The 12,879-nt window shown below is 34.8% G+C and overlaps 1 protein-coding gene across 7 annotated transcripts in view; it reads right to left on the bottom strand.

Annotated features, from left to right (window-relative positions):
* Positions 1-12,879, bottom strand: part of CEP128 (centrosomal protein 128) — a 432,903-nt gene that overhangs the window by 377,713 nt on the left and 42,311 nt on the right. For all 7 annotated transcript variants that reach the window (XM_068557945.1, XM_068558268.1, XM_068558193.1 and 4 more), the window contains 4 exons: positions 12,635-12,761; positions 11,443-11,561; positions 8,577-8,668; positions 4,442-4,514 (listed from right to left, as the gene is read on the bottom strand). In XM_068557945.1, the coding sequence (XP_068414046.1) occupies positions 4,442-4,514; positions 8,577-8,668; positions 11,443-11,561; positions 12,635-12,761 (411 nt within the window). The remainder of the gene's footprint in view (positions 1-4,441; positions 4,515-8,576; positions 8,669-11,442; positions 11,562-12,634; positions 12,762-12,879) is intronic.

Here is a 12,879-nt window from a genome sequence, read left to right as displayed (position 1 = left end):
TTCAAACTCCCCAAACTCAAACTATCCCACCTATCTAACAATGTCAAAAACCAGCATGACCACTGGATATGTCCACGGCTTAGTCAGATCTATAAGGATCTCAGCAGAACACTGAAGATATCTGAGTTTGGATCAAAGCCCTCGATACAAGCATGCTCACGAGTTGTATACCTATGTAGCAAGTAATAGAAGCCTCATACAAGTGCATTAAGAATCACAAACATAGTAATGGAATCCGATAGATATAAAAAGATTCAGGGAGTTTCACTTCTAAAAATGACAGACTAGATAATTCAGACCAATCCTTCCACTGAAAATAACTTAAATAGCAAGAAATAATACTTTAAATATCTGTTTTAAGGCATTGGAAAGCTAAAGAGATAAAGACATATGAGACCAAGATGCAAGAGAATAAAGAAATCCAAAGAGGTCAGTCTATCCTTTCTCTCTCAAATATCAGCCCATTTCAGAAAAGGCAGCAGAGCCACTGAGAAGCTGAATAGTTTTTCAACAGATGCGTAGGGTTAAAGAGGAAAAACAAGTTGAGAGCCCTTCCCAAGAAGGGGTTCCCTGGTTAAACTTCTCCATCCCCACATCCCAGACTGTGGGCTGGAATCCTGAAGGACTATACACTAGCAGTAAGGATGAATCAGAAATAGTTGAAACCTGGCCCTAAAGTTTAACACTGAAATATCTCAACAATAAATGATAAGGTAATTCATGAGTGCTATGGCCCCTAATCTAATCTGTAACCAAAAGGAAACATGTCCTTTCATACATAATAATTATCAAATTATCTATGCAAGTTTACTTTGAAGAGAATGAAATAGTTTCTGTCATCAAAAATAACTAGACAATCAAAAGTAAACAGAAGGCAAAAACAATGTGATCAAAATCCCAGGAAAATAAGAGATAATAGAAACAGACCTACAGAAGATCCAGATGATGGAGTTATTGAGACACAGATACACAGATTGAGGATTAGAACTACAAAGTAAAAAGAAAAGAAATAAAAATTCTAGAAACGAAATATGTAATAACTGAAAATAAAAATCAGCGGGTGGTTTTAATAGATTTGATTCAGCTGAAGAAAGGAACTAAATGAAAGTTCAGAAGAAAACATTCCAAATGAAGAATGGAGAAACAAATTTTAAAAATTATAAAAATGAACATAGAGAGGATCTGTCACCAAAAGACCCACTCTAAATAAAATTCTAAATGGAATTCTATCAGGTATATGCAGATTCACTCTAAAGGAAATTTTACAGTATGTTCCTAAGGCATACGTGGAATCTCAGAGACGTACAAAGAATAAAGAACATACAAAGAAATGTAAAACAAAGAAGAATAAATATAAGCGTAAATCTAAATGAACAATTACTATATAAAATAATAATAGTGATGTCTTGTGTGGCTCGATTAAACATAGAATTAAAATACATGATAGTAACAGAAAAGTGGAGAATGAGGTTAATGGAGTTAGTTTCTTAGATCCTTGCACTTGCTAGGAAGAGCTTAAAGTGCTACTTTATACTAGATTTAATAAATCAAGGATGCATGTTCTAATCCCTACATTAGCCATAAAAAGAATAACAAAATAAGGTATAATTAGCAAGATAATAAATATGAAAAATGAAAACTAATAAATCCAAAGGACAGAAGAAAAAATTTTAAAAACAACAGAGGTGGAACCAATAGAAAGCAAATAGTTAAGATGGTAGATTTATACAAACTAAATCAATATTTACATTAAATGTAATAGGGTAGATCCTCCACAAGGATAATTATATTTTTTAAATGTTAAATGATACTCTATAACACAGCATAAAAATATCAACTCCAAGGCATAAATCTTATAAACAATGTATTAAATATAAGACCTCTGGATAAAAAACTATAAAAAATTATTGGAGGGATTTCCTATGTTCATAATTGGAAAACTCAATATGTAAATATTTGTATTCTCTCCAAGTTGACCTACAGAAACAATGTAATCCAATCAAGATCCCAGCAGGTTTTTAAACAATTTCATATTGATTCTAAAATGTATACAGAAATGCAAAGAGTAAAAAACAAACAAGACAAGCTTGAAAAACAAAGTAAAAGGACTTACTCTACCATATTACAACTTATCAGAAAGCAACAGTAATCAAGACAGTGTGATATGAGCACTGGGATAGATGTACTAACTAGATGACTGAACGAAGAGTCCAGTAACAGATGCCCGCACATATGAACATCTGATTTATGACCAAGACAGGACTGTAAAGTAGTGGGGAAAGGGTGGTAAATGAAACTGAATCAATTGGATATCCATATAAAATGTATGACCTCTACTTCACACCAGAAACAAATATCAATTCCAAGTACATACTAGATCTTAATGTGAAAGGTAAAACACTATCCTTCTAGAAGATTAGATAAGGGAATATTTTGATGATCTTAAGATAGGGAACAATTTCTCAAATAGGTCAAAAAAGCACTAACCACAAAAGAAAAGATGGAAAATGAACTAAATTAAATTTTAACAAAAGGTTCCATTAAGAGAGTTTTAAAAATAAGAAGCAGCAGCTGTAGAACAGGAGACAATATTTGCAATACAGATAACTGACAAAGTGCTTGTATACTAAATATATAAAAACCTCCCACAAATCAATAACAAAAAGGCAATCAAGCCAGTAAAAAAGTGGGCAAAAGAAGCAAACTGGCATTTCAAAAAAGAAAATAGCCAATAGCCGACAAACATATGAAAAGATGCTCATCATCATTAGTAATCATGAAAATGCCAATAAAACCATGCTGAGATACTGTAAGCACCTAACATAATGGCTACTAATGAAAGACTAATAATACCAAGTCTTTGAAAAGCAACACAATTTCTCATATGCTGCTAGTAAGAGTGTAAATTAGTGAAGCCACTTTGGACACCTGTTTATCAGTATCTACTAAATTGGAAGGCACCTAACAATTGCACTCCACGTTACATACCAACAGAAATGCAAACACGTGCACTAAAACAATAAGATTGGTAACAGTAGATTATGCGTAATAGCCCACAATTTGAAATAATTCAAATACCTATCATAAAATGTTAAAATATATTGCAGTATATCCATACGATGCAATACTAAGGAGCAATAAACAATGAACAAACTGCAAGTACATGACACATCACCCAGAAATATCACAATCATGATCAGCAAAAGAAGTCAGACACAAAAAAGATGCCCTATATGGTTCCATTTATATAAAAAGTTCAAAACAGGCAAAATTAATCTATAGGTTTAAAAGTCAAAATAGTGGTCAGAAAAGGAGAAATTAGTGATTGGGAGGGGGAATAAGGAGGCTTCTTGTGCACTGGCAATGTTCTATTTCTAGATCTGGGTAGTGGTTTCATGGGTGTTCTCACCTTGTAATAATTCATCAAGCTATATAATAATACATGTACTTTTCTATAAATACATTGTACCTCCAAACTTTTTAAATTAAAAATAAGAGAAAATAAGTTGATTTCATTGAAAATAGAGCATATACATCTCTTAGCATATGCAGCCAATAAATTCAAACTCCAAAATAAATTCAGCACATCTTTGTAAGAAACTGTAAACACAGTAACATCTGGAGAAAAATTACAACTGGAGAAAAATTACAACTGTAGAAAAATTATCTGCTTTTATTAGGAAACTCTCAATTTTAATAAAACAAGTTAAGAAAATTCTGCTACTATCCCTTGTCTTACAAAAACAACGTTTTTGTGGTAAATGAATGAATACACATTGCTCCTGAAGTGGTTAAGTTTGCAAGTTTAGTGACAATTTCTAATGATATTTTTCTCCTAAAAAAAGAAAAAAAAAACCTGATGATGCAAAGAAATGGACAATGTATGTACTTCATTTTTTATTTTAATTCCATCAAGAATAGTGATTTGATACAAAGAAATCACTTAATAATGAGTGTCAACAATCTGAGTTTGAGATAATAAAACTCGAGAATTAGGGGTTTTTTTCAATCAACACCATGTCAAACAAAAAACAGAGAGCAAGGAGCTCTTTGCAGCAATGCTGATTACACGCTTCTGTGAGATGACCTGAAAATACTTAATGGGGAGTGCTACAGAGTCACTACCAAAAAATTCTGTATTTCTCAAATATCATTTAATAAAAACCACAATATCACTGAGTCAATAAAATTTAAAATCTGTTTCAAATATTCATAACTCTAAAAATTAATTCTATCTCTAATATACTACCACTATAAATATTTCAAACTTAAATACCTAAAATTCATGAATATCTTATAAGAGGTGCAAGAACATATTTTTAGACAAAATGGCATATACTACCCAAAAAGTTAAAATCTAGTAAACTTCACTGTGATTATGACCAGCTCAATCACTCTACCACCTGTGTATGAAATAAAACTTTCTATAAATAGTTCTCACCACTTCTTGTTTTTGGGTTTCATTAAGTTTTTCAGTCAGTTCTTCCAAAGCCCTTTTTGTTTCAGCATCGGACCTAGGCACATAACAAAAAAAGAGTATTTTTAAGTTGGCTATTTGAGAAAATATACATAATTCGTGAAATTTACAACATCATAATATGTTATTACATAATACTCTGCTGCAGTGGTTCTTAGACGTTAGCAAACCTATGGAACACCTGGAGGACTTGTTACAAACACAGTATCTATCAGTAGATATGCAATGGAGCCCAAGAACGTACATCCCTACAAATTCCTAGGTGAGGGGGCTTCCCTGGTGGCGCAGTGGTTGAGAATCCGCCTGCCAACGCAGGGGACACGGGTTCGAGCCCTGGTCTGGGAAGATCCCACATGCCGCGGAGCAACTGGGCCCGTGAGCCACAACTACTGAGCCTGCGCGTCTGGAGCCTGTGCTCCGCAACAGGAGAGGCCACGATAGTGAGAGGCCCGCGCACCGCGATGAAGAGTGGCGCCCCCGCTTGCTGCAACTAGAGAAAGCCCTCGCACAGAAACGAAGACCCGACACAGCCAAAAATAAATAAATTAATTAATTAATTAAAAAAAAAAAATTCCTAGGTGATGCTGATAATGCCAATCTGGGGACTACACTTTGAGAAACAATGCTATACTAGATAACTTTCAATAAACAAACTCGCTGCAATATCTCCCATTTTAAGTTAAGAAGAATGAAAGAGGTAAGGAGGATAAAACTCTTGATCTCACATCCTCTCCAGGAATTCGTAATCAAATTACATCTGAGTGTGCTGTACAAACTCTGCCCTCACTCATTTATCTCCCATTACCTTTTTCCCAGCAAATTAATAACACACATGATAAATCATCAAATCGTACAGGAAAACGTATAAAGAAAAGCAAAGCTCTTTCTCTCCCACACTTATCTGGTTCCAACCCCCGCTGGCAACCATGCTCAACTAATACGTTCTCAATTCTTTTGCTGGCTACCTCCATCGTTTTCAACTCTAGATATTTTCAACTCTGTTTTGAAATATTTAACTCACACTCCTCTCCAATTTCAGATAAATTTATTACTATTTTCAGTTCTTCTATTGGTTACCTGTGTAACTTATTACATTTATACCCATTATGAATTACTCCATCATAGAGAATTAATGCTTTTTGCTTGCATTCTATCATGCTCACATTTTAGTCAGCTTCCTAGTTGGACCACTAACTTTCCTGTGCTTTTTTTTTTCTAGAGTTTTCCGTTACCTTTTGGCCTTACACAGGCCTTATTATCACTTCATTGATATTTTTCTCCCACTTAATTACTGAATCATCTACTAAGAATCTACTCCATTCTTCTTGACTACATTCTTCTCAAAGGACACGTACTTCCTGCTCGAATTCAGTGATTACTTTCTGGGCCTGCTATATGGCTATCATGCTGGAAATTACTTTCACTGAAGTCTCGGGTTAGTTTTACTATTTCTTATAATCTATATCTTCCTTTTTCTTGGTTGCCATTTTATTTTACTCATATGTCCTTAGTAGTTTCCTCAGAAAGAAGTTATCTTAAACGGTAGACTTTCTAAGTCTTTAGACCTCTGAGAAAGTCTTTGCTTGTACTTCTTTCTTGGCTTTTGCGGTTCCATGTGCTGCTGGCTTTCCCATACCTCACTAGCTCTTTCTTCTCAAGCCAGCTCCTCTTTTTATATGACTTCTAAATATTGGAACTCCTGGGCACTCAGCCCTGTCCTTGATGTTCTCCCTACAGTTTCTCTCTAGATATGATCCATTTCCATAGTTCCAAATACCACTTCTACATGCTTACCACACTTAAATTTCTCTCTCTAATGGAGACTTCTCCTTTGAGCTCCAGAGTAAATACCTGGCTGCATATTTTACATTCCCACTTGGATGTCTCACTGGCATCTGAAACCTAACATATCCAAGGCCAAACTCTTAATTCCTATGCCTCACCTTCCCCCACCAGTCTTCCATATTTCAGGAAGTGGATTTACCATCTATTCAGTTACTCAAGTCAGAAATCTGAGAGTCATCCTTGGTTTATGCTCTCTTACCCCTCATATCCAATCCATTGCCACATCCTAGCTCTGTGATCTCAAAAAAAACTTGAAACATCCCTGTTCATCTCTCCCTTGCCATAATCCTGGTCAAGCCATCATCTCTCATGCTAATGCAACAGTCTTCTAGTTCGCCCTCCTCTAATCAATTTCTCATATGGCATCCAAAGTAGGCGAGTTCTCAGTTAACTTTATATAATCCTTTCTAAAAGTTTGCTTTCTAAAAGTTTACTCATAATAATAAGTACACTTATTATAAATAATAAGTGTACTCTTATTTATTGTACCTTTTGCAATAAATGTCAAGAAAAAAATTAAAAATTAGTAAGTAAATGAGAATATCAACCTTTCTGAATCATGTAGGAAGTTAAACCTAACAACTTCCTACCCAGAATTTTTATAAACATTAATTAAGAATTGTGGTCTAAGTAAAGCAGAATTGGATCCTAAATCTTCCTCATCCACAAAGTTAAGCCACCAGGATTCAGAAGAAAACTGACTCTTATTTTGGCTTTAATAAAATTTCTCTGCCTTACACATGCCCCTAGGTCACACAAACTATGACCAGATGGTACCAGCCCATGGATCAGAAGATTCCCAGTCCACCGCTGCATGTCCAAATGACCATTTAAACTAGTCAACTAAACCATCCCTGCAACTTCCCCTGTATCTTCCTACAGGACAACTACTTCCTGAAACTCATGTTCCTAATGCTTAATTTATACCCTTCCTTCAAATGTGGAAAAGCTACATAATAAAGCCATTCCAAGAACATACTGTATTAGAATATTAATGCCATTCTGTTGAGTTTATCAACTTGTCAGAAATAAATACCTAAGTATTAAATTAACTAACCCTTGCCAGTTTAAAAGATTAATAACACAGCTCAATAATATAGTTTAAAATTCAGGAATTTAAATGCTTTATTCATGTCAGCTATATGTGAAAATGATCTTGAACCACAGTGTACTATAAGTGGTACAGAGCAGACACTCTGGGGCTTTACTGCCTAGATTTGAATTCTGACTCCACCACATCCCTCCTTTGATCTCCAACAAGCTGAATTACTCCATCCCTCTGTGCCCCTGTTTCCACAACCAAAAAAATGGGGAAAATAATAATTACCACTTCATTAGAACTGTTGTAAGAATTAAACCTAATTCTACCTGACATGAAATAAGTGTTCAATAATATTTACTAGTGGTAGTAGTAATAAAGGTAACAGTAAGGTCTTTTATTCTTATTACTAAATTTCCTGCCTTCCTCCTACAGAAGCAGATAAGTTATGCAGACTGTAGTTGATATTCAGATTTAACATTTATAGCTTTGACTCTTTTTGCTATAGCAACACAAAACTGGCATGTAGAATGATTTCATTAGCTCGAGTACGAGTTAGCAAGTGAACCTAGTAAACGAATTTCAATTCACCTTTTTTGTTCTCTAATCATTGCTGTATATAGATTATGACTTTTGAGATGGGATAAATGTTTGTTCCTTGAAAAATATGGCCTCTAAATGAAAGTCACCTGTCACCACTGACGATGAAAATGAAGACAGTGAAGAAATCATAAATAAAGTGATACCTCTTAGGGACTACCCAGAATTGACAAAATTGCAAAAACTGGGCGGACATAAACAACTAGCTTTTGAAGATTTCAACTGAAAGATAAAATGTCAGATTCTACAATGACTCATGTCCACTGACGAATTCCACATTATGCTTTTATTTGCTCCAATGTCGATCAATGGGTCTCTGTCTCTCTCTCCAATGTATTTGCAAATCTACCTCTTTACTAAGGTCTTGCAACATATCTCTCCATAATGTCAGCATGAAATAAAATGTTCTTAAAAATATGAAATTAATTTGTCTAACACTGAGTCATGATACACTGTAAATTCAAAGGGTTTTGAACTGTTCTTTGAATATACTTTAAAATATAGCATAAAAACATAGTACTTTTTTTTGGAAATTCATGTAAACATGTCAATTATAGAACCTATTTTATTCTTCTAATAATTCATCCCTCAACAAAAATCATATTCATCTTTTACCGGCTTCTTCTGGCAAGTTCCCGGCTGAAATCATCTCCAAGGCGAACTTGTTCACTGCTGAGGTCTCGGAGGGACTGATGAAAAGCATGAAACTAATAAAAGCAAAACAAAGTCATCCATTTAGGATTCTGTTGAATTCTTCCATGAAGATTCACTGAGGGTAAGAATAAGAACTTGCTCTTTGCAATAATACCCATATTTATAATGTTATCAAGACCTAATAAAATTTTTTCTCTCAAAGAAAAGTTTTTAAAACTATATGTAACATTAACCATTACATCCTCTATAGTGCAGTATTTCACTCTTTATAGATACTCTCGAAAAGAGGTCTGGAAACTTTTTCTGTAAACAGTACAACAGCATATATTTCAGGCTTTCAGGTTCTATGGCCTGTGTCATAATTACTCAACTCTGCCATTATAGCTCTATGGCCTGTGTCAATAATTACTCAACTCTGCCATTATAGCACAAAAGTAGCCATAATCAAATGAGCATGGCTGTGTTACGGAACTTTATTCAACTAGACCACATGCCTCAGCATGCCAACCCATGCTGCCAAGAAACCCTTGCCCACATGCATGAGGAACCATGAACAAGAATGTGTGGAGCAGCACTGTTCATGCTGAGAACACTAAAAACAAACCAAAGTCCATTAAGAAAGAAATGGAGGTAAATTGCAATATATTCCTCCAGCGGAGTATCACACAGCAGTGAAAATGAAATGATCAAACCTACCTACACTCCGAAAACAAAACATTAAATGGAAAAGGAAAGTTACAAAATACACACTGCATTATTCCATCTATATAAAGTTTAACACAGGCAATACTAAGCAAGATATAAGTAGTAAAGATATTTTTAAAAATCAAGAGAATGATTAACATAGAAGTCAAAATAGTTGATAGCCCTTGGGGAAAGGAGGAGTGTAAAAGAGGTTTGGGGTGTATTATAAACCTCTATTTCTTGGTCTGGGTGGTAGTTACATGGATTTTTCATATTGTTGTACTTTTAATGGTAAATATGTATGCTATACATGTATGTGTAGGCTATAATTTATAATAAAAAACTAAGTTATACAGACTTGCAGAAATAACAAATTGATTCATTTCAACAAATTCACATTGTGCAACTAACCAGTGCCAGCAACTGTGCTGGGAAACAAGTGTCATGGGAGACAGATATGTAAACAGAACCACAAATGCTGCACTGGGGCATTAAGAAAGTACACAGTCATATGGAGCTAAAGGTCATCATAAGAAATGGACTAAAACAAGGAAGAACAATTAAAAAGAAAGGAGCAGAGGTAATACAGCAGATGAACAACAGACCATTCACTTAGGTTTTGCCATGATGATTTTCCAGTTTTGCAAAGCAGAATACTAGGACTCATCTTTGACACCGCCTTTGCACTCATTCCCACCCTCCCGAAATGGTCATCTGATCTTCAAGACCTTTCATTTTATCCACCAGATAGTTTTTAAATCTACCACTTTCTCTCCAACTCCATTTATCCTAATCCAAGTGGCCATCAGCTCACACCCAGAACACAGCAATATCCTTCTAATTGGTTTACCCACACTGACTCCATTTTCTACACTAGAGCCAGAGTGATCTTTTCAAAGTAATTGTCACCCTCTTACATGGCTGTGCATGGTCTCAGGGTTTCACACTTCTTTAGCAATGTGGCCTTCTTTAAATTACTCATAGGTGCTATCTTCCTTCCTGCCAAGGTATTTGTTCTACCTCAAATGACTCTTCTTCAACTTTCGGATCTCAGCTCAATCAGCCTTTCTTTGGGAAGCCTTCCCTAACTGGGGCAGGTCCCTCTATAAACACTCCTATAGTCCTATGCTTCCTTCTGTTAGAGCATGCATCTCAGCTCATAATTATGGGTGTATTTACATACTTTTTGATTAGTATCTAGCTCCCCCTCTAAATTGTAAGCTCCGTGAAAAGGCAAGGTTTTTGCTCATCACTGTTTCCAAGCACAAGCACTTTGTCCCAGGACAAAGGCACTAAATAAATAAAATGAAAGAGTAAGTAATATTAGGATACTGTTCACTGCTCTAGGTTTTATCACATAATCCACACTAGCAAGTTGCACCTACCAAAAAATAACACTGTCAAGGAAAAGTTTCTACAAGGCGTCTTCTAATGCACTTGGTTCTGTTATCTCTTTATCTTATGTTATAATAGAGGAAAGCTACAGATGAGTATCCTAACAAACTCTGAGTCCTCAATCTTAAAACTACCAAAACAAAGATGTCAAAGTCAGCAACATCTCCTAGTTCTTATCTAATTAATTTAGCTACCCAAAGCAATAACAAAAAAAAAATTTTTCAGCTCTTGCATAGAAGTTTAAAGAAGCAGAAAAAGAAATATAGCTATAGAAATAATACCTTCAAAATCTTTAGTGAATACATAGAAAAAGTCTAGAATTCCCGCTTAATACAAAGTGGCTCCATCAATGATTCAACAATCAGAAAAACACTAGTGGAAAAATCAATAGGTTAACCACACAAAGACTAACTTGTTCATACTAAACTAAACTTAGCGAAATAGAAACCAGCTGACTTAGCAGAGCTTGGAAAAGAGCGAGCCATCTGAGCAAGGAAACAAAACATGTCCAGCTAAACTCACTTTTAAATGTTCTACAAAATATAATCCTCCATAACAAAATTCAAAATAAATGTATGATGATGATCAACACATTGAAAATAAAATACTTTACTTGGTTTAAAAAAATAATAATCATTACAAAGTTAGTGATGATCAAATTCTTAGTTAAAATACAGCCATAGAATTCAAGTGTTAGTGATTTAAATAGAAATGCAAGGAACCAGACTACAGAATGGGTACAAAATACCTGGCCCATGTCATCAGTCTCCCGAACAAATCGGACACCAGTTCTGGACCTATTTCGTTTAATACCCTGTTGATCCCCATAGTCTTTCAGAGGTGAGGTAGGCGGAAAACGGTGGCTCTCTTTACAGAAGAAAGAAAAGGGAAAGGATTAAAAACACCACATGAGAAGAAACGATCTAAAATTTTACTCAGGAAATACACAGCAGACATGGATATATACATGTGCCCTCAACCTGGATTATTTCCCACAGACAATGACAAACAAACATCTCGCTGTGGCCATAAAATTCCACAAAATTGGCACTTATCTTGCTCTTAAAGCAGATAAAATGAACAACTGAAGTAACCTGGAACTAGAACACATCAAAAATTCTAATTGGCTGTACTTTTCAAAGAAGCAATATAGTATTTTCTCTTACATAAAAATAGTAAGTTGCTAAAAAAAAAAAAAACTTTTATGACTCCCTAAAATAATACTAATAAAACAGAATTTTTCAAATAACAAATTATCTAAAATCTGAATGGTGTTTAAAAATCAGAATAAACTAAACTACATAAAGAAATATAGCTGATTGTGATTTTTAATCATTATTATCATGACCAATAACGATATTAACAACACAAGCTACTAATGTTCACTCTGTCTAAATTGCCTCTCTTCACTGCAGACTTTTCTAAGTCTCTTCTATTCAAACATGAACCTCAGTGCTGTAGGAAAGTATAATTATATGCAAACTAAGTGCTATCACCTTTTATGTAGCCATTGAAATCGAGCTGCACACCAAGGATAAAATTCCCGTTATTAACAAGTGTCACAGGATATTTCATAATGAGACTTTTGAAAAACTATGAACCTAGGACAAGACTTCTAATCCAGAAAGTACACCACACAGTAAATCCTATCTGTGTGTGTGTTTTGACTGGAGGCAGACAATTAAATAAGGTTCTGTCAGGTGAAGCTCTACATGGTCCACAGAGCCTGAGAAGAACAAAAGTAACAGACTCAGAATATCAAAGTTCCATTGAACATACTTCAAAATATTCACTCTAAAACCCTGACTGCATCTTCTAACACCTTACTTGTATGATTTTATGTATGGGTTATATTTGTCTAAACACTACATGTATTCAATATGTACTTCAGGAATATTTTTAAGACAAAGAAAAGGTTTTCAGAACATCTGAAGAGTTACCTGTCACAGTGCCACCATCGAGGTCACTTGTACTCAGACTTGTAACAGAAATACTTCTCCCTCCGGAGTTTCTCAATAACCGTTGACTCCGCAGTTGGCCTATTGATTGTTCCAAGCTTTCTTTTAACTAAATTAAAGGATACAATGAAGGGAGATTTATTCTCTTTAAAAAACTTCCAGATACAAATAGCCTAGAGATTTTAAAGCTATTTATGAACTATCTGGGTTCCCAAAGAGAATTTATA

This window comes from Eschrichtius robustus, chromosome 1 (genome assembly GCF_028021215.1).
Source record: "Eschrichtius robustus isolate mEscRob2 chromosome 1, mEscRob2.pri, whole genome shotgun sequence".
In the NCBI taxonomy this organism is placed as follows: domain Eukaryota; kingdom Metazoa; phylum Chordata; class Mammalia; order Artiodactyla; family Eschrichtiidae; genus Eschrichtius; species Eschrichtius robustus.
This window is presented reverse-complemented; position numbering and strand designations above follow the sequence as displayed.